This window comes from Meles meles, chromosome 11 (genome assembly GCF_922984935.1).
Source record: "Meles meles chromosome 11, mMelMel3.1 paternal haplotype, whole genome shotgun sequence".
Taxonomy (NCBI): Eukaryota; Metazoa; Chordata; class Mammalia; order Carnivora; family Mustelidae; genus Meles; species Meles meles.
The window spans coordinates 9,610,217-9,632,818 of NC_060076.1; the positions used below are offsets into that span (position 1 = coordinate 9,610,217).

The window sequence follows — 22,602 nt, forward strand, 5'->3', positions numbered from 1 at the left end:
AACTATGTGCCCCATATGGCATTACGGAAATGCTATGCACGGACGATCTCGTTTAATTACCACAGCAAGGCTGGGACATAGAAACTACTAATATCCCCATTCCTCAGATGAGAAACTAAAGGCTCTGAGAAAGGGAGCGTCTCCAGCGGCGTGGTGGTCTGACGACTGTACCCGGCCGAGCCGTAAGAAACTGCCCAAATCTGACTGGGAGGGAGCCACAGAGAGGGTAATCTCACACGGTGCAGGTTAATCTTTTACTCTGTGGCGAAGGACCCTTTCTAAGACACAGAAGCCTCGGAAGAAGGCAGAGGGAGGGACGGAAACCGCGCCCTGAGCCCAGCTGCGGATTCTGAGCGTGTGTGGCCTCCCAGAGGACCAGGGCCAAGAGCGTGCTACAGCCCCTGGACTCCGATGTCCCACGTCCACTCTGGGGGTTCAGCGAATGGGTGCTGAGTACATGGAAAGGAAGCCTCAAAACACTCATCCCGTAAATTAAAAGCACTTCGTGAATTGGAAAATGCTAAACAAACACTGGCTGTTTGGTTCTTATAATTTACTAATGATAATAAATAACCTTTGGGCTTCCCAGACGGTCTCAAGGCCTGAAGATAAAGCTAGCTCTGTTTTTCACTTATTTTAGGGCACATTGATAAGGAGAGTTTTGTGGGGTTCTGAGCCCAAGAGTGACTAGCTGTCTGGGTTTGCCTGGAACTGTCTCAGTTTTAGTCCCCAAAATCCCACATCCCAGGAAACCCCTCCGTCCTGTGCAAATTGAGACAGTTGGTGGTCACCGTGCCCCAGAGGGACCACTGGACTCCCAGGGTCATGGGTGGGAGATGTCAGGCCGGTTCCATCCAGCACTGGGCGGGCAAGCAGCCTGGTATACGGAGGCAGAGAGGGAAGGAAAAGCAGGCTCTTCCCGCACAGCTACGGTCTGAGCTCTGGAACAGCCCCTGGATATCTATCACCTCCTTATTCCTCAGGAATCCTGACAGCCAGAGGGTCATGAACCCACTTTGCAGATGAGGAAACTGAGACGCGGGCTGGCAAAGGGACTTGCCCAAAGTCCCAAGTAGCCAGCGAGCCTCCAAAGGGCTGAAGAAGGAGGACGAGACCCTGCTTGAGGGTGGAAAAGGCCCCCAGAGAAGGGGTCAGTTGAAACCGGGGAGAAGGCGGGCATCAGGCAAAATTTCTGGAGTCTTGCAGCTGTGTTCCGTTTAATCACAGACTGCAAATTGAATGAAGTTAAGACAGTGTTGCCTCTTTGAATTTCCCCCAGGCCCTTTTTAATGAATAAATAGGCATGATTTGTAATTAGCTTATCCATTGTGCGAATCTTCTAGAGCACCTGAAGTGAGTTAAACATGCCCCCTGCAATTTCGTCGACAATATTAATTCTCTCCGCAAACCTTTCCTCCTGGTCCACCTTGATCACGTATTGCTTTGCGGTGGACATATTGAGAAAAATTGGAATTTTTCGGCCTGGAAAATGAAGACACAGTGTCCTCATCAGCCCTGCCTCCCTGTGTGGGATTTGGAAGCGACAAGTTTGGTTTGTTTTCATCAGAAGACACGAGATAACCCGCAGAACAATCTCCCACGTTCCCCCTCAAAACCAGCCTTTAAAATTCCCACAGCCGTGGCTCGAAGGGCTTCTGGTCATTAACACCGCCCCACCGAGGGCCCCGAGGCAGGGGCCAGCCGTGGTCACCAATCCGGGCTGCCTTTCTTTGGAGCAAGCTGTCATCCGCTTGCGGGGGCCGCCCGGTCCCCACCCGCCGCCGCTGTCTGAGTCCGCTAAGTCCTGCCAAGCTCACGGGCGGCCTGTATCATTTATCCTGTAATTGGGGCTGCTTGTCACGAGTTTTGCCTGGTTTCCGTGCTAACCACGTGGCCGCTGCTGAAATTCCGAATCCTAACATTTTCCTGCTCAGAGCTGGTGGGAGGGCCCCTCGGCAAAGGTAGCATTCTCGACTGCCTCCACATTTTCCAGCAAAGGGATTTCCATTCATCTTCATCATGGGCTCAATCTGTGCACAGAGAGGAGGCGGCCGCCCTGGTGGGTCCTCTCCACCCAGTCACCTGGAGGCTCTCTCTCATCTGTTCCTCTGCGTTCACAGCCGCATTTATATTCCGCCCGCCCTGCTGCTTTCTCAGGGGCCTGCGAGGGGTCCCCAGCAACCAGGCCCTCTCCCCCGCGGGCTCTGCATGGGAGTCCAGGTGCTGGCCTGTTACAACAAAGGAGGAGGCGAAGGTCACCCCTTCTTCTGAACAAGGCGAATGGGGAGGCGGAGACGCTCCCTCTGTCCTTGCCGTGGCCTTGACTCTGGGAAGTGGACTTGGCTGTGTGTGGGCAAGTGGGGACGTCGGCTTTCCCGGCTCCAGGGAACCCTGCTCAGCCTGATCTGCTGGTGGCCACTGGATGCCAGGCTTCATGCTGGGCATGGGGAGGCCACCCGGCAGCAGGGTCAGGATGATAAAGAACAATCATGGGTACCATCCTCTGCAGTTTGCAAAACTCCCTCTGCTTCCACCCCATAGGAGGGCCCCCTGCCCCCAGTCCTATCGCGATGATACTTTGCGGAGCGGCAGACAGGACCCCTCAGTAGCTGAAAACAAGGACTTGGGAATCCGCCGGACCTGGATCAGCTCCGAGCTCCGTCATTCATTTTCCATATGGCTTTGAACCACCTCTCTACTCTGATGGCTTCCCCATCTGTAAAATGGGTCTCATTGTACTACCTAGCTTGTGTGAAATAACGTGTGTACAGCACTCAGCACTGTGCCTGTACATGAAAACAGTCCCGGAACTCAAGGCGCTATTGTGTCACGTTGGTAGTACCTTCCTGAAGGATGGGGTGCGAGGGTCCCCATAGTTTGGGAACTAGACTGTCCAGCGAGGTCATCTAGCCTAAAAGCCTGTCAGAGCTGGGCACAGGTCCTGAATTGGTTCCTCATTGGCTGTGTGACTCAGGGTTGCTGCCCCATCTGTGAAATGGGAATAACCTTGCCCTTAGGTTGCTATGGAAACACCTTCTAGAGTCTGGCTATCTCACTTGGTGGAGTGTGTGAGTCTTGATCTCGGGGTTGTGAGTTTGAGCCCCACATTAATTGTACAGATTACTTCAAAAGAAAAGAATAACCCTTTCAATATTGGGAATAATGGTTATTGTTTGCTCTAACACTGGGCGGGCAACGAGGAAACCCGTCGTATGTATGTGTCGAGTGTGGGGGCGTGCATGAGTCCCGGGGTCTGTCTAGAACTGTCCCAGTAAGGAGGTGGCTGAAAGAACCGATGGAGGGGACTGGGTGTTGCTTCCCACGTCCAGGAACCTATCGGCTCTCCTGGGCATCCTGACCCTCCTCCAGAAGGGGCTGACCGCGCCTTCACCAGGAAGCCTTTTCAGACGATGGTGTGTACCTGTCCTTGGCCACAAGATGTCACCCAAGGAACAGCAAAGCCGGGGCCTGGGAGGAAACTGGCCCGCCTAACACCAGCCCAGGAAACAGCAAATCCCAGCCCTTCTCCCATGGCTCCCACCCCGGGGGGGAAGCCTCAGAAGAGCCTGGGAAGGCAGGCAGGACACTGTTGGCCCACTGCTTGGTAGCCCCTCACCCGGGAGTTAATAGATATGGTCATCCCCAGTGCACAGAGGACTGAACTGTGCCCGGGGAACGAGGGCCAGAGGAAGGTTGTGCCAGCGAACAACAGAACTTGGGTGTGAGTGGGCTGGGCAGGCGCTCAGCAGGGTACCTGACACCCTCCATCCCCTCCTGTGCTTGGTAACATGTCAGGGGCACACGCCTGAGAGGCGACGCTGTGGCCTATCCTCGGCCCCTCAGGGCATCCCCAGACTCCCTCTTCCTGGTGACTCCATCTGCCCGTTGGTTCAGCTCCACGCGGCCCAGCAGGGCCCGGCCCAATTCTTTGCGTGGCAGCCACCTGGCACCCGGATTTGGAACAGGAAGGGAAGAAGAGGGAGGAAGGGCACGATCCCAGCCTTGGCGTCCCTGGGAAGCACCCCAGTAGTGGGCAGCCTGGAACCCAGGGACCCCATGCCCAGCCAGGGGTGACCAGCAGGAGACATCGAGGCCCAGCCAAGTGCCCTGGTGTCTCCAGACCTGAGGACCAGCTGCTGCTGGGGAACCCGGGTGTCCTAGGCTCCCCGCCTGAGCCTCCAGAGACAACAGACCTTGACCCTGGCCCGGAAACTGAGCATACGGTCCAAGTGCCTTGCAGACACTTGGGTGTGTCCACACGTTGGTGGGTGTGAGGCTCCTCAGTTCCTCCACCAGCTGGGGCTACAGAGGTGGAGGCCAAGGGCTTTGGGGCGAGGTGTCTTCCCAGAGGATGGGTGCGGGGGAGAGCCTCTGTCCCCACAGCGGCTGAATTTGGGAAGGAAAGACAGTGAAATCCCCCTGCCGAGGAGCTACAACGGCCTCTCCTCTCCTCCACCCCCACCTGCAGACATTTGGGGACACCTGCCATATGGGGTGGGACAGTCCTCTAGGACAGCATGGGCTCCAGGGAGGTTGCTACTTTGCAGAGAAGAGTACAGGGGATACGGCCTCCCTGGGGACGGAGGGAAGGATGGCGGCGTCTGGGGAGTCTGCCTTCCTCCCTTTGAAGCTGGAGTGGAAGGGAGAGCGTTGAAACCAGAGGGCTCAGGAAAGGCGGACGGACACCTGCAGGCGGGCAAAACATAACAGTTTGGGGCAGAGGTGAGCGTTTTAAGACCCCAGGTGGAGATGGAGAAGGACAGAGGCATAAGGCTGAAAAGTAGGTTGGAACCAAAATAGAAGAGAGGTTTTAGGCAGAAGAGGAGGATCAGGCTTGACTAATTCTAAGGGCACCTAGGAGACAGGCGAGAGGAAGGCGGTCGTGAGAACAGAGGTGGGGGAAAGCGGCTTTCGTGGTGGAGGCACATTCGGGAGAAGTTGCTCAAGGGACCTCAGGAGGTTTGGGAGACACGGACATGGGGCAGTGCAGATGAACCCCAAGGACAGGACCACAGGGCACTTACCGACTGAAGTATCCAAATCTGGAAGGGCTCAAAGGGAAGCTGCAGAAACCGTTCCGTGGTCGTTAGTATTCATGACCACGGCACAACAGATGTGGGTTCACAATGGAGCCTCTCAGTTAAAACTGGGTTCCTTTCGCGTGGTTTCTGTGCTCAGAGGCTGACTGCGTGTCTGGAATGTCTAGGGGCCCAGTCCGGGCTGCCCCCTTTCTGTGACCCCCACGGCGTCTGTGCGCTTTCACTCCATCCCTCAGTTAGATGACAGCACAGAAGAACTATTTCAAGATTTTTTTTTTATTTCAAGATTTTATATATATAATCATAAAATACATGTGACCAAACCAGAGACTGGAGGAGTCATTGAGGTAATAGAGCTCAACTCAGGAAGAGGTCACCTGCCTTGGGTCTGGTTAGAGGCAAAGCTAAGATCAGAACCGTCTTCAGGCTCCCGGACCTGGTACTGGTCCACACGCCATGATGTATGACCCAACACCACTCAGCACCATGGCTTTTCAGAAGGTGCCAGGCGTCTTCCCAGGAGGGGGAAAACCCTCTTTGGGCTGGGGGGATGTGCTCCAGCTTTGCGGTGGAGGAGATGCTGGAGGGAGGTCCTTCTCGCCTTCCCTCTCTGCCATCTGTCCTGTTCCTACACACTTGCCTCCATCCCCCGTCCACGGACTCACTCCCCACTCGCTCCCCCAGCGTCTTCCGTCACTAGCGTCGCCACAAAAGAGGGACACAGGGTTGTCAGTGATCAGGAAGTGAGGAGGGCAGGAGGGAGGAAAACAAATCCAGGACTTGGAAGCCACAAAGTGGCCGCGGGGCCCTGAAATGGTGGATAAGGGAAGTGAAGGTTCTCTCGCTCCCAGCGGGGCAAGGCCCAGGCTGCTCTTTGGGAGCCAAAGTCCAGTCAGAAGGCAGGGGCTGCTGGAACTGATGCTGTCATTTCACATGGCGACACCAGTTACCAACGGAAACAAAACACAAAGAAACGAAGAGACTGTTGAAAGTGAGGGCAGGGATGAAGATTAGACAAGTATTTCTTTTCTAACGAGAGTTGAACCTTGGGATCCTCTGGGTATGTTTAGCCATTTGAGGTTTGGGGAAGAGGGTTTTTACATAACCACACGGGATGCGAGTCAAGAAAACACTTGGGCTTCAGCAAATAAAAAGAGCTATCCTTAGAGGAGAAACTGGACTGGCTGGCTGGCAAAAGCTCTCTTCCATTACAAGAGCCTGCCTCCCTCACAGCTGTTACCCTCGCAGGACTTGGAGCCAAGCCTTTAAGAACGGAACACTTTTTGCCGTGGATCCCAAATTTTACCGGGCATCAGCCACATGGAGCGCTTGCTATGAATGCCCCGGAAATTCTGATTCAGGGGTTATGGGGTGAGATCACAAGGTTATGGACATCCCCAGGTGTGTGGTGCAGAGAGGCCCCTGGTTCATGCTTTGTGAAATGCTGGCTCTCCAGGCGTTTCTCAAACTTCCCTAAGAATGTCACCTGGAGGACTTACTTTTGTTTCTATAGAAAATACTTTTGGGACGCCTGGGTGGCTCAGTGGGTTAAGCCGCTGCCTTCGGCTCGGGTCATGATCCCAGGGTCCTGGGATCGAGTCCTGCATGGTCTCCTTGCTCGGCAGGGAGCCTGCTTCTCTCTCCACCTCTGCCTGCCTGTGTGCTCTCTCTCTCTCTCCTTCTCTCTGACAAATAAATAAAATAAAATAAAATTAAAATTAAAAAAAAGAAAATACTTTTAATTCTTGCCCTTAAAAATTATAAAGACTATATATGATTTGGAAATGAGACCACACAATGGTCAAATATGAATCGTCCATTCCATGCCCTCGTTTGGTCACTCAGAAATCAGCCAGGACTGTGGTTGCTGGTCACCTTCCGTCGTCTATATCTGTGAGCTCACCATAGTCTACTTTCCCTTCCACATAAATTCCAGACCGTCCTTCATACACCAATAGGCCCACCTCCGAGACCTGCCTGGAATAATGGTATCTGCGCCATGTCGTCTTTTGACTGACATCACCTCCTTGGTATGCTTCAGAATGGCCTCAACGCCCCATCTCGTCTGTTGCTGGAGAAAATACTGTGACTGGGTGTGTCTCTTCCACCTGTCATGACGGGGTCCTGACCCACCTGCCCCGGTAAATGCACACGATTCCCAGATCTTCCGAGAACCAAGCTGCCAGCTGTCTCGGACTCACGTCTTAAAACTGATCAAGTACCTGTAATACGGGTCTTTGAAAGGTGGCTTCTAGGTTTCTTTTTTTACGTTTAGTCTTTTCCTGACTCTCTAGCCCGGATAGCTAGAGCCACGTGATCACTCAAAGACGTACAGATTCCTGGTTCCATCTTTAATAAACTCGGATTTACAAACAAGAGTCCCAGGTGATTCTCAGAGGGAAGTTTGGACAACAGTGGTTTGCAGAACTCCGTAGAACATAATTTTGGGCCCCACTCCCAGAGATTTGTCATTCATTTGGTCAGAGAGAGTCAGGACAGACCCCCGGACTAAATTCCCCAGGAATGACAAAGAAACATCAGCGGCTTTTGTCAAACCTACAAATTAAGAGTAAGGAAAGCTGAGGTGAAAATATCATATTTTTAAAAATCACATGAGAAGGGGCATCTGGCTGGCTCAGTCGGTGGAGCATGCAACTCTTGATCTCAGGGTCGTGAGTTCAAGCCCCACGTCGAGCATAGAGATTTCTTTAAAAAAAATCACATCAGATACTCTTTTCACAGGAACATAAAATTTAATGGTTTTGGCCAGCAATATGCTGAATTCCTAGTTAACAGAAATAAGTCTACTGTGGTTTTCATGTTCAGCATCTACAACAGGTTCAATGACTCAGAACTGAGAGCTATTCCCAAATGTGGAAGATGTTTTCAGGATCCCCACGGCCAGAGATTTTCTGGTCTCTTTGGTCAAATTTTTTTTAAGTCTATGTACTGCATTTTGGTACCCTCCAAGAAGATGGAAAAGGATTCTTCTGGAACGAAATGACTGAAGCAAAAGCTCTTCAATGAATCTTTACATCTCTAGGCAGAGGACAGATTCATAGCCCAGAGGTGCTTCTGAGAAATGACCTCGCTTCTCAGGACTGTGCCTTACAGGGCGGCCCTACAGGAAAGCCAGCTCAACAGTGTCACAGCTCAGCATCCTTCGGGAAAGCGTACGGAGCCACTTACTCGGAGAGAGGGGTCGAGTGGGTACAAATGTAACAGAAGTCCAAGCACACGGGTAATGCCAAGTTGGCAAGAAAATCTGAATATTCAATTTTCAGTTTTAGGCCAGTGATAGCATTAATTTTAATACTGAGCAGACTGGATGCAAATGGAGCCCCCACCGAAATTTTTAATGTTCCCTTCTAAACAAGGTGTGATCAATATAGGGCAAGCACCTTTCCGACAGTGAAGGAAGCCTGCAGAGTGAGCCTGTGACGAGGCTCCTGGTCTAACAGCACCTCCCCTCAGCCGCAAAGATGAATAAAGGCTTCGGTGAATACCATAACGGGGACTTCTGCTCGCAGAACTAAGGCTGATGAGTAGCTACCGAACACAAGGGTCAAATACGAACTGTGTGAAAACAGTAAATGTTCACCATCGCGTTAGTAACCACGAGTTCACGCGCATTCCCTCCTGGACCACACTTAACATATATCCTTAGAGGTTCAAATGAAAAAGACAAGTGTGAATCATCACGGAGAAATTAGTAACATTTGAAGTCAAAGAAACTTTCGAAACTACTTCTGCATACAAAACAGATAATGGAAACATAAATCCAGGGAATTCTACTGCTCTCCCTTTTTAATCAGCTTTACAGAATGATACCATACATTAGTCATCACACTGGAAGACAGGAGTTTCCTATACATATACAAGATTGTGCAAGCTCATTAACTGAGGCTTATAGAAGGTTTTATCAGTTTCAAGAGAAGAGGCAGTCCGACGCTTTTTAATACAGGCGAAGCACAAGAATCCGGTAAGTAAGAGAGTATCCGCTCGGCAGGGTGAATTCTTAAGGTGCGTGGCCACTGCCCACGCTGTCTGCTGTTAACCCAGTAAAGAGGACTTCCTCCCTCTTGAGCTTAACCTTTGCTGAGCGTAGGCCTGTGGGACACACCAGCTCCACGGTGACTCCACACCAACCATGACACTGAAGCAAACGGTGTTGCTTTCTCCGAGTGTTCTCAGGAGTAATAGAGCTATTCCTGGTCATCCTACTTCTTCGGTAACCTACATTCTAAAACATAGTAAGTATTAATCTGGCAAAGTTCTCAAGCATTTTGGCATTCAAAATATCTCGAGTATGTCATCACTGTTCATCTACTAAAAATTCTGTGAGCTTCAATAAGATTGTTTCTGCTCCCCACCCACACCAAATTACGGCAATTACATACAGAATAAATCCACTAGACTTAAAAGAACTAAAGACGGCAAATAGAGACTTTTCCTTAAAGAAATAAAGGGGATATGGAGAGGCGGGAAGACAAAGTCCAAGACACACATGAAGGAAGCTAACCCCACGACATTTCTATCATTTCTATGCAATCCACTAGTAATTTTGAACAAGTGCGGTCCGACTTCCCCTTTCCACACCCAATCACATCAGAGAAAGGAATCTTTAAAGCCTCCCCCATTTAAAAAATGGAGTTGACCTTGACTTGGCCCAAATTGGAATCCCCACGGCCCGCGACTCAACAGTGGCATTGGACAGGCATGCGCAGTCGGCTACAGGGTCTCGGCACAGCCTCGCTACCGTCCGGGGCGGTGTCTGTTCTCTTGCTCACGCACCTCGGCAACACATAGACTGAAAGTCTGCAAAGGCTTCCAGATCACAACAGGAAGAGAAAAACCATGCAACACGTCTATTTTCAAACCCTCACAAAGCCTAATTCTCTTACTACAGTGATTTAAAATCTGTATAAACAAGCTTCCATCAGCAGGTTTTTAATGGAAAAATCCGAAGAAAGCAATTACTGCGGCTGAGATGTGAACTAAAGTGGAGAAAGAAAACGAAACGTTTACCAGGTTTAAAAAGAAAATAATCTCACAAGGAAAGACAATCTGTATTCCTATTACCGTTCTCCAAAAACAGATTCACACACAAACTGTGTAAGATTTCAGTGAACTGAGCCGCTCTCTCTCCATTTAACATTCATTATTGCTGCAAATTCCATGTAATAATCAGTGGCTACTGAATGTTTCCTGCGGGTGATTTTATACTTTTGCACAAATCCTTCATACAGGTCCTGGGAGGAAGTGTCATAAGAACCAAAGAGCTACCGTTCTTCCTTCCTGAAGGAGCGAAATCAAATCACTGCCTGTCTCAGGCCCTACCACTGCCAGGCCATTACCAATTCCTCAACTCAGAGATCAACACTGGGGTGAGTCATGCCCCATCACACCGGCAGCGGGGAAGGCTGGTTTGTCCGTGCTGCCAGGGGGTTTCCCAGAGGGAAACGTCACTGCCCCTTAAACAGCGGGGCTGCGCTGCCCGGCCAGCACCTGGGGCGAGACCCAAACCCCTGCCTGTCTGAGGTGTCGTCTGGTGCCAGGTCTATGGGCTTCTACCCTTGCCACTACCCGGCACCACTTGGCTCTTCCCTCTTGCCTCCAGCGCAACCCGACACCCAACTCACCACCTTCTCCTCCCCAGAGAAGAGCCCTGTGCCACATCCACAGCTTCACATTTACTTCCATAGTGGTAACACAGCAGAGGTGTAGCGACCGTTTGGAGAAAAAAAGATCTCTAGGAGACCCCGTAGTGATGCATTTCAACTACTCCAAGTCTTCTATCAACTTATCATGTATTGACTCAAATGCTGAGGTAAATGGGCTCCCCCTAGGTCTCAGAAATTGTGTCAGGCTGTCTGTTTGTTTCATAACGTAGTTATGATAGGATCTGACAATCTAATACCTAGGCAAGTTTGACAGTTACCACCCATGAAGCACACGACTCCACTCAGAGTGCTTGGCCTAACATTCCAAGGGGCATTCTGTAGTACTAGTTGAATTCTGATCTCTCCCTAGAGGGCAGAAACCACATCCCACACTCCTATGCAACTTGTTATTTTGGTATTTTTAAATAAATGAATGAGAAGCGGTGGAGGCATGAAGAAAACCTGGCGTCTTTAGGCACAATTAAACACAGAGGTCTTGGAGAGAGGCAGACGGCCTCTGCATTCATCTGCTCAAGGCTGTCTGTCACAGTCCCCTTAGAAATGCCTCGAAATGCCGCCCGCAGCAAGGGACTCAGAGTACGGGACCAGGTGTGTCATAGAAGCGGCCCCCATGTTGCACAAAGTGAAACTGGCCAGTCATGACTTAAGTACGAGACTCGTGCTTGAAGCTTTGCTGTGCCTCCGTGGCCGGTTTCTCAGACACCAAAACCCATTCCTGATCATCAATACACAATCAAACCAAAACACGGAAACGTAGACTTTTGTTCAGAAGAGGGAAATAAAAGGCACAGAAACCTGCCAAAATAGACTTTTTTTCCGTAAGAATAATATGGTTGGTTAAAATAGTTTATCACTAGGAAAACCTGTATCACTAGAGCAGACAATACAAATCAGTTTTTAAAAAAATGACATTCACTGAATTCCTGGTCTGTCATTCAATGTGAATAATCATCAAAAATATATTACAATTAAAGGTTTGAACGGAGTTCAGGTTGGGATTTCTACACTGTATCTAGGATATCAGATAAGAAGTACCACAGTAACCTGTTAGCTGTCTACTGTTCCTTCGTACGCGATGCGTGGCGATTAAAGGGTCTACCTCCTTCCTCCTGCGGGTTTAAAGACGTCCGTGGTGAGGAATGTCTAAGTGATTGTTATACCCTCATCAAAGGCAGTCTTGTGCATCAAACTCCACACCTAGAAAGTTCAAGAAACTGTTTCCGACTTTAATAAATATTTCTGTGTATTTGTTTGCTGCTTTTAAGCTCAGCTTAAAACTTTGTCCAGGAAACCGTTTCACAAGAGGGTACATCACAGCCTACTATCAGCAATACTCCTTGTTTATTAGAATCTGAAGATGTCCGTATTACATCAAATATAAATATATATTATATTTACATTTCCTTCTTAGCTTTTCATCTCGGTGAGTGTACAGATAATGCCACTAATATCACCACCATTATAATTCTCAGTGCAACTGGTATCTTCTTTCCATTAGATGCATGTAAGATTAGACAGCAGCTAAAAAGAGGTGTACTGTTCTTTTTATTTTTTTAAATAAAAGGAAAGAATGGGTATCCATGAATGGAGATCTAGGAATTTTCTAGACTTCGTTCTGTTTTTTAATATTTCAAAATACCTGAAAAATGTGGTCCCTTTTTTGCAGTACTCATTCTCTACTTGGGACAAGAAAATAACCAAATATGCAACAGAAAGGAAAAGAGCCCAAAGAAAAGAGAACCTGCTTGTTAGCTCATTAATCTGTTTAGTAAAGATCTGTTTTAAAATGTCTGAATGCTGTACAATATTATACAAAAACAATCTTCAGCCTTCAAAGCAGCTGGTACATTTTCTAAGAGATCTGTTTGCCCACCTAACAGTCTGAGGCCTTGGTGGGCCTCGATCTTGGTCACTTTCGATCATCGATAGTTTTAATGAATTCCACTGCTGCTGTGAACTGCATCCACCAATAGGATTCCTCTCCAGACAGACAGCTGGCGTAAAAGCTACTGATGTACTGGACAGTGGATAGCAAGCAGGGCGGATTTGCCTAGAGAAGTGAAAAATGAGAGAGTCAAATACTCAAGATGTATAGCTCTGCAAAAATCATCTAAGTGAACAACTTCAAATGTTTTTCTGTGAAAGAGATGCCAGGCCTTTTTGAAAATAATCCCCAAATTCTTCTTTGGAAGTGATTAAACATGTAGCCACTAAGAGCAACACTGGAATATCAGAAAGGTAACTCGGGTTCGAATGCCAGCTGGGCTATCTAGAGCCTTCCATCCTTGTAAGTCACTGAAGCTTACTGGTCCCGAAGGAGGCTGAACTAATCCCAGCAGACTTACTCAACATCCCAGGATTCCAAAATGTTAGATAAGGAAAAAATGCTATATGCCAAGTGACTTCTAAGTCTGGGTAGAATCAGCCAAGAAAAAAACTAAAAAGATAATGTACCCTCTGTTGCCAGAGGTAACACAGAACATCTCTCACTTTTTCACTGTTTTCATGTGAAAAGAACGGACACGGGTGTTTTAAGCGGCTGGGAGAAGGTAAGGCCTGTGCCTCAGGACACGTTCCAAGGGGCCCTGCACAGAACTAACGCCTGTGGAAGAGAGAAGAGCGAGGCCAGCAGCTGGAGCTACGAGGCTGACCGCACATGGACCCCACGGGTCGCTGCCTGAGCTACGAGTTCGGATTGCAGAAATACCACAAATAGGGGGCGCCTGGGTGGCTCCATCAGGTGAGTGTCCAACTCTTAATTTGGGGTCAGGTCATGATCTCAGGGCTGTGAGATCAAGCCCCACGTCAGCCTCTGTGCTCAGTGCAGAGTCTGCTTGAGATCCTCGCCCTCAGCTGCTCCCCACTCACGCCCCCCCACCTCAAATAAATAAATCTTTAAAAAAAGATAGAGATGTCAGTATGTTTTAAAATAATATGGCACAATTATAAAATAAGAGCCCTTATTCTTCCTTCCTTCATTCGCTCAGTAATTACAGCCAAGCCCCAACCAAGAACCTCAGGCACCTAACAGCTGGAAACGTTCACCTAGCAATCTGGTCCTCCTGTTCTTTCTTCTGAAAACCGTAACTTCTGGACAGAACAAAACCTCACATCAGACTCTTTCTTTCTGGGTAACAGAGCTTGAGACTGGAAGAGCCGAGGGCCCTGGAGCGTGGGAAGCCCTGCACCGGCCTGCTCAGAAACGCCAAATAAACTCTTCTCATTAGTAACAGTGAGGGGCCCACCTTTATCAACACAAATACCAAAACAGGCACGAAGTCATCCGCTCCGGGGACGGAGTCCTCGTTGGCCAGACTCAGGAGGTTCATGATGGTGGAGCACATTCGGAGGATACACTGCACTTTGTCCCGGGGGGTCTTGTAAGCACTTATTGTCCTGATTTCCGACTGTGCAGATGGCCAAGGGGCTTCCCGAAGATAAACCTAAGTGAGACCAGAGACAGACAGGCAGATCATGAATCCAACAGCAACCACAGGAAGCCACCATAGCAACCTGGGTGCCAGGAAGCAGGACAAGCTTGGTGCCTTTTCCTTTCTTCAGTAACGCCAGACTGCTGTTCCTTCTTCTCCCACTGAGATTAAAGCTTAACTTCTAAACTTTTAAATAATCTGCTTTGCACCTTCAAATAAAGTAACCCAGATATCCATTCATGGAAGAAAGGACATATAATTAACACCAAATCCAGAATTCAAAAAATTTCAAATAATTCCTAAGTAGCTAGAAGGGAAATTCTCTACACGTAGTAGCTGATTCTAAAAGCCCAAACAAGGTACTTCTGAAAGAAAAAATTTTAAAAATATGTACATTTGTTGCAATAGCTCTAAAAATAACAGACTCAAAAAAATCAAAAAATAATTTAAAAACTCATGCTAATCAATATTTCATTAGTGGAAATTTTAATAAAACAACCAGAAAGCTCAAATACCTGAAATTTCCCTATTATTTTGTAAGAACTGGGTGACACTAAAAGGTGATTCTGATATCACGTTCAGATTTAATTTCTTCCCCTGGAATAACAGTTGTCACACTCTGCGGAGTGTCACCAGATCCCTTATTCAAATGGGACTTTTCTGCAGAAATAGGACTATAAAATCATCCGTGGAAGGGGTGCCCGGGTGGCTCAGTTGATTAAGCATCTGACTCATATTCTGGCTCAGGTCACGACGTCAGGGTTGTGAGATCGAGCCCTGAGTCCGGAGCCTGTTTAAGATTCTCTCTCTCTGACCCCCTCCATCATGCTCTCTCTCTACAACAAACAAATAAAACATCCGTGGGGAGCACTGCGGAGGCCAAGTGGCTTCGGGGCCCTCAGCGTGGCCTCGTCCTCCTCATCTCCCCACTGACATGCCGTTCCATGCCAGACAACTTTAATCCCATACCTTTGAGAACTTTACAGTTGGAATTACATCTAATGCAAATTGTGTTTTGTAATTTACTACATTGTTTCCACGCATAGGGTATATGGACCAACTACCAGCACCACCCAGGCCGTATACACCTACGTTACCTCTGGTATCTGAAGAGCTCTGTGATTTGCGGTCACTACTTTAGACAGTCTCTGAATATGTTCATGAAGAACCCTGCAAACCCCCAAAACACAGATGTAAATACATATTTCACATAATAAGGCACATAGAGTCGTACCTGATTTTTTTTTCCAAAACATTTAAAACATTTACACTTGCTTTGAGATAACAGTTGACAGTTACAGTTGAGAGTATCTCTTAGCTGTAAGTATTCCGACTTGTCAAAAAAAAGATTCACACTAAGGCTCTGCTTAGAAATGCTAAGTGAGCTGAGCGGGGACAAGAAGAGGGAAGTCCTTCCTTCCCAGCCAAGGACAGCATTCCAAGGGACAAAGGAGAGGAGCTCCAGCCCAGAAGCCACCTGGACACACTAATCAGTACAAAGCACGAGGAAGCAGAGGGATCAAAAGCCAAAAACCGAAGATCACAGAAGCTGAGAGAGAGGGGGGGGCTCTTGAGAACACTCGAACTCTCTCTCATTTCGTAGATGAAAATAATTGGGCTTAAAATGGTGAAGGATTTGCCCAAGGTCACACAGGGTTTAGGAGCAGGGGCTAAACCCAGTTTTCTTGGTTTCTACCATTCTTTCCAAAACACTGTGTTAACTGTCCACTCTATAAAACCTGCAGAAGTGCTACGGAGGAGAGCATCCGAGTAATCCGCTTCAAAGCTCCTCCTTGCAGTAAATCCAGTGTGAATGTCCCTAACTCCTCATCCCATTCTGGAAGCCCAAAGCTGGTCTCTGGAGAGAAAACAGGTCCCATTTGGTGAATTAAATACAGAAGTCTGGGTGTACCTCTGAGAGCATGAACCAGTGGGAGAGGCGGACTGGAACAATCCTAATGCATTCACAGAACATACACGCAAGATCTTAGCATTTCCATGAAAGAAACCATCTATAAACCACTCATGAGTCACCCCAAGGTCTCATCACGTGGACCCCTTGAGAGCCCCTGGCACAGTAAGCCAGTGTTACTGCGGGGGTTGGGGGGGCAGAGCGGGAGGGGCACAGGAGACACTTTGACATGCTGGGGGCAGAAACAGGGTACAGCAGTGCTCCAGAAAATGCAAAAAAGGGGGGCGCCTGGGTGGCTCAGTGGATTAAGCCGCTGCCTTCGGCTCAGGTCATGATCTCAGGGTCCTGGGATCGAGCCCCGCGTCGGACTCTCTGCTCCGCGGGGAGCCTGCTTCCTCCTCTCTCTCTGCCTGTCTCTCTGCCTACTTGTGATCTCTCTCTCTGTCAAATAAATAAATAAAATCTTTAAAAAAAAAAAAAAAAAAAGAAAATGCAAAAAAGGGAAAATGGAAAATATGAAATCATCACCAGTCTCATTATCCAAAATATAACCCCTGTTACCACTCCAGGTATTTCTTCTCAGGATTTTTTTTAGGATTATTTTTTAAAATCAGCTTTACTGAGAATCATACATTTCCACATATTTTTTGATATTCAAATGTAGAGCTTTTCATTCCTAATAAGCAGGTATCGAGCATACAGAAGTCAAGCGCTGTGCTCAACGAGGGGAGAGCGCAGTGAATGTAGAGGGACGCTCCTGCTCTCACCGACCGATGATGCGGCGGCAGAGGAGGAGGGCGCACGCCAGAAAACCGCACACAGCGGTGATCGAGAAGGTGGTGGTTCTGCCCCCGCCCCTGCAGGGGGGCACATCTGGCAGTGTCTGGAGACATCTGGGTTCTCACAGCCGGAGGGTACTACTGGCACCTGGTGTACACAGACCGGGGACGCTGCTAAGCACCCCATGAGGCACACGGCCGCCTCCCACGTAAAGGATTACCTGGCCCCAAATGTCAGTGGTGCCAGGCTGAGGAGGCCCACCGGATGCTACCAAATGTACAAGCACAACTGTGGCAAGTGCTAACGACAGGGACGCAGGCCCAGGAGAGCCCTGCCAGGGACAGGACCCGGTCCAAAAGGTCAGGGAGGAGGTGCTGCAGTCAAGACCCGAGGGGAGAGGAAGGAGGCGAGCACCGCTGGTCGGGAAGAGCAGCGGACAGTTCCCACCGTCCAAACAGGCCCCAGCAACCGACATGCCCGCGGGCCTCATTCCCACGGCCCTGAACAGAGCATTATCCTTCCTTCTGCCCTTGGGATCGGACGGGTGAAAAACGGTCACACGTGCTGCCTTCACTGTGTCAAACAAGGGACTGACTGATGCACCCCTATGTGACCGAGGACACAGTAAACATGGGAGTGCTCACTGGTCGCGCAGTATGTCGCCATCCTGGTTAGGGTAGAAAGCAAGCTTGAAAATCCGATTCATCACACTCCGCTCGATGGCCAGCTGGGCGTCCTGAAGCTGCTCCTCGCTCGCGTTCTGCCATATGACGTCCTGGGCCATCGCGCCATAGAGGAACTGCAGAAAATCTTCTACCTGAGCAGTTTTATCATCAGCTGCTGTGAGTTGCTGAAAGTCTCCAATGCAAAATAATAATGTTTTAAATACACTATCTGAATAATTTTAAGAAGGAAATTACAGAAATCATTTTAATAACTAACTTCGCAGATACTATTCTCTTAAAGCCAAAAATATCTGGATACAGTTTATTTTAGAAGAATATGTGTTCCTCCTCTCTCTCTGCCTGCCTCTCTGCCTACTTGTGATCTCTCTCTCTGTCAAATAAATAAATAAAAATCTTTAAAAAAAAAAAAAAGAAGAATATGTGGCCAATCATTAAAATCGTGAGAAAGGTTAAGAAATACGCAATGCAAAAGTAGAAGAGCAAGGGGCTTGTTATAAAAATTACATACTTGGACTAATGTATAGAACTGCTGAATCACTATACGATATACCCAAAGGTAATACGACACCGTACATTATAATGGTATTTTAAGTATAAATGTTAAAAAATAAAAATTTAAGGGGCGCCTGGGTGGCTCAGTGGGTTAAGCCTCTGCCTTCGGCTCAGGTCATGATCTCGGGGTCCTGGGATCGAGCCCCGCATCGGGCTCTGTGCTCAGCAGGGAGCCTGCTTCCCCCTCTCTCTCTGCTTGCCTCTCTATCTACTTGTGATCTCTCTATATATATCAAATAAATAAAATCTTTAAAAAATAATAATAAAAAATAAAAATTTAAAAAATTTTAATGATACGCTTCATTTTTAAATATGAGAAGAATTTTGTGGATCCAAAACCTTAACCAATTTTCCCAATTTCGTATCAACTACAGATATTCGAGCCATGGTAAAAATGAAATTCACTGGTTCCACATCCAGGTTTAATGATTAAGACTCCATAAAACATCTGGGAATTTAAGGGACTACTCTTAAACATGCAATTACTCAAACCAGCAATACAAAAATTTCCGAATCTCCCCACTAACACATGGCTGCAAAGATGCTTAATCTGAAGGTCTTCGGTTACCGTGAATGAATTCCCGGATCTTCTTTTCTTTGCTCTCAAGCAGCAACCTCACACAGACGGTGGTGAAGTAACGATTGGCCACCTCTTTGTCCCGCAACACCCGCTGAAGTAGCCTCTCCAGGTGGGCCTGTGTGGTCTGCAGTCCTTGCCGACAGCGAGTGAGATAAGCAATATAGGGCGCCCTTTTCCTAAAAGGAAACAGGCTTTGCAAGATATCACATACATACAGTGCACACTTCCTTGGAGACGAAGAGTCCTAATTTTTCTAAAAGAAGGACTATGACCTCACAGACTTTGGTGTCATGAATTAGCCACATCAGGCTGCAGACAACTGTCTTGACGGCTAATCATGCTGCCAGCTCAAGGAACAGAACCATTCTGCGTGTTGGTGAAGAACAACTACCGGGTTAAATGCTTAGCTGCCTAACTCACGACATGTTACTAAGTCCCCTGGCATCCTTGATCTATTTCACACTGGCCCATGGTCTCTCTGCCGGCAGGACCTCACACTTCACAGGAAACTGATTGCTACAGAAGACTAAAACAACAAAATACAGGTTAATAAACTACTAGATCATTAAATGTATCATCGATAATTTGCTTATACTCTAATTTTAGCAGTCACTAGAGCGCCCATCCCCTAAGCCTGGGGGCCTCGTCATCTCCCAGGAATCTGATTTTGTTGTTGTTGTTGTTTGGACAATGAAATTGTATGCTTCTCCTGAAGTGTTGGCAAAGGGCAGGCAGCAGACAGGAGGCAGCAATTTTTAGGCTCCACTTGCTTCCCTACTCCAGGGAAGTAGTTTTTCTGGTCATCCCCAAGAAAAGGAGCAGGATACCCTAGTTCTCCTGGCCTCCCCTCTGAGAACACTGCTTCTGTGCAAAGCTGAAGGAAAGTGCACTTCTCTGTGAGAGCTGCTCATTTACAACTACATTTCCAGATAAATATCCAAATGTATTCCTCGGAAATCTACACCCAGGTAAACACAGCCCAGGAGGGCATCATAAGCCTAGATTTGCTTGTGAAATACAGACAGGGAAGAAGATCCTTGCCACCAGGTGACAGGTGCAGGAGGCTGGGGTAGTTACCTGTAGTCCTCGGCGATAGAGGCCAGCAGTTTTCTGCAAGTTCTGTTATCAAAGCGGCACACACAACGCATTGTTTCTTGTAGTTGAGCCATTAAGTTCTTATCTTGTAAATTAATTGCTTCAGCTATTTGAACTTTTAAGAAGCATACAATTTCATTGTCTAAACAAAAAAAAAGAGAGAGAACTGTTTTGCCGACATGCCGACAACTTCCACTGCACACCAGCCCTCAGCCTCTGGGATGTCAGTTCCGCTCTACCAGGGATCAGTAGAACTAAGCAGACCTGCCCCTCACTTTAATGAAGCATCAGGAATCAAAGTGCCCTTACCTGATGCTAATACAAATACACTAATGGAGCCACATGAAACAGCTACATAGCTTACATAGGTTGAATAAAGGCAGTCTCACATGGTTCAACATATAAATACAGAAAAAACCTACCCTCTGGGTCTGTATGGTCCGGTAAACCGTTCCTTGTTGAATGGGTGAGCACTGGGAAAGCAACAGAATCCGCAGAGCAAAGAGCAAGTCTCAGTTTCTTTTTTGCGTCTCTGAAGAATGAGTCAAAAGTACATTAATTTCTTCTTTTTTTATTATTTTTTTAAGATTCTGTTTATTTGAAAGAGAAAGCACAAGTGGGGCTCGACCCCAGGAGGGCAGGATCACGACCCAAGCCGGAAACAGCCACCCAAGCCACCCAGGTGCCCCGAAAGTACGTTCATTTCTTCATGCAGAGAATGGTCACACTTTATGAACACTAACCATATAAATTAATATGCTACCTCAGGACTCAAGTGTTTCAAGAGGTCATAAATAACAGATAATGTTTTACTTACTGACTCCTCCCTTAAAGGAACAGGCTTTCTAGTGACCCAAGGAGCAAGGCTATAAAAATGCCCTGGGCAAGGCTCATTCTGTAAAGTCACCACAATCAGTCAGACGACAAATCCTCTGGATCCTGTAACATACACTGAGCCTCTATGAGGGCACTATGAGGAGAATGCAAAAGGGGCCTTATGCCAGGGTCTGCAGGGGCCACAGAAGTTCCCAGAGCCATCTCACCACCCACACCAAGAAGGCCCTCCACCACGTCTTGAGAAAGGCTGACCCTGCGGCAGACGAGCTCTTCGCCTGACACGAAGCCCTTCCTATCGCTCTACCATTTGAAACGGCAGCTGACCCTGCCACGCGTTCAGTCTCCCCCAGCATTTCTCATGTGGCCCGGAAGCTTGGTGTGGGCAAAGGGACAGCCACTTGTGTCATTTAAATCACTTGACATGGCCCCTGCGGGCACATGAGGTGGTTGTTTTTCATCCCTGCATTAAAGCCTTTGCTACACGGCCTCCAGAGCGAAGCAGTCTCTTCTGGACACAGCATTCCGTCCTTATCTCTCTGCTCTAAACAGTCACCCGGTGGCCTAATGAATCATCTGACTTGAAGTGACTGCAGTGGTGATGAAAAGCCTAGAGCCTCAAATTCCAAATCCTGTCAAAGAAATACCTGTAGGAGAAAGCAGAATCCTGGGGGTGGGCCGCCTGGCTCGCGGAGTCCGGGAGATCGTCGGCTGAGATGTTCTGCAGCGTCTCCTCTCGAGGAGAGTCGTGTGCGCTCTCACCGTCGCCCATGACCTCTGCGCAAACCCAGCCCCCAAGAGAGGACAGAAGCGGGTTAACCTGGAGAAGTCTCTCGCACGAGGTGTTCAGAGCTACTCAACCATAAATTAGCACTGTGCTTTACAGTCAGAGTTCTTCAAAAAAAAGCAAGCAAGCAAGCAAGCAAGCTCGCTTAACCCAGATGACAGCAGATCATGGGAGCAGGTGTCACGAAGACAATGACTTTTACCTTCTCTACCAATCTTAACCCAAGGCGATGAAAGTCTGTGACTTAACAGATAATGCTTTAATCAGAACTGCTGCACCACAGAACCAAAAGGGGCCTCACAAATCATCTCACGTAACCACCTCGTGTTACAGACAGGGAATCCTGCCCCAGGAGAAAGCGGCCTGCTGGACAGCCTTCAGCTACCTGGAGGCCGAGGTGAACCCTGCCCTCAGCTACCCCGGGCTCTTTACTAGGGCTGTTCCCACCACCCAAATGATGAGCTGGGACCGACTCACAAATGCAGCCACAACAGATCTGTGGCTCCCGCAGCTGTTTCTATGTTTTTAATTAACTGATTTAGAGAATACACTCATGTATAAAATCGAAAGGAATAAAAACTCATTACTATAATAAAGATACTGTGCTTACGTGGGACAACTATCTTTATTAGGAGATCATTTCAAACGCTTCAGGGAAGAAAAGGAAAAAATACACAGAGAAAATGCAGCCAAATGTTAACACTGATAAAGTCCCAGGCAGAGGGAATATGGATCATCACTGTACTAGTCAACTCTCTGTCCTTTCAAACTTTTCAAAATAATATGTATGGGAAATTCACCTCTACTCTGGCTGCCCTTTATGCCCTTTATGCTCCCTATGAGTTCTCCCTGAAGCCCTGGGCACCTGGGTGGCTCAGTGGGTTAAAGCCTCTGCCTTCAGCTCAGGTCATGATCCCAGGTCCTGGGATTGAGGCCTGCATCGGGCTCTCTGCTCAGTAGGGAGCTTGCTTCCCCCTCTCTCTCTGCCTGCCTCTCTGCCTGCTTATGATCTCTCTGTCTCTCTCTCTGTCAAATAAATTAAAAAAAAAAAAAATTTTTTTTTTTAAAAAAGAAACACATGCAGTATACAATTTATGCTTTTATATACTTTTCTTTCCTCTTACTTTATTTTAGGGATTATACCATATTTTTCTGACAGCTATTCAAAGTAGTCATTAAAAAGCTACTTATTCAGAACCCTTATCACTGTGATACCGAAGGT

General features: G+C 48.0%; 1 protein-coding gene across 4 annotated transcripts in view; it reads right to left on the minus strand.

Annotated features, from left to right (window-relative positions):
* Nucleotides 1-7,769: 7,769 nt before the first annotated feature.
* Nucleotides 7,770-22,602, minus strand: part of GAPVD1 (GTPase activating protein and VPS9 domains 1) — a 79,922-nt gene continuing 65,089 nt past the window's right edge. For all 4 annotated transcript variants that reach the window (XM_046022184.1, XM_046022182.1, XM_046022183.1 and 1 more), the window contains 8 exons: nt 21,241-21,370; nt 20,182-20,291; nt 19,742-19,901; nt 18,653-18,840; nt 17,491-17,704; nt 15,252-15,324; nt 13,969-14,166; nt 7,770-12,773 (listed from right to left, as the gene is read on the minus strand). In XM_046022184.1, coding sequence (XP_045878140.1) covers nt 12,633-12,773; nt 13,969-14,166; nt 15,252-15,324; nt 17,491-17,704; nt 18,653-18,840; nt 19,742-19,901; nt 20,182-20,291; nt 21,241-21,370 — 1,214 coding nt within the window. In that variant the 3' untranslated portion in view covers nt 7,770-12,632. The remainder of the gene's footprint in view (nt 12,774-13,968; nt 14,167-15,251; nt 15,325-17,490; nt 17,705-18,652; nt 18,841-19,741; nt 19,902-20,181; nt 20,292-21,240; nt 21,371-22,602) is intronic.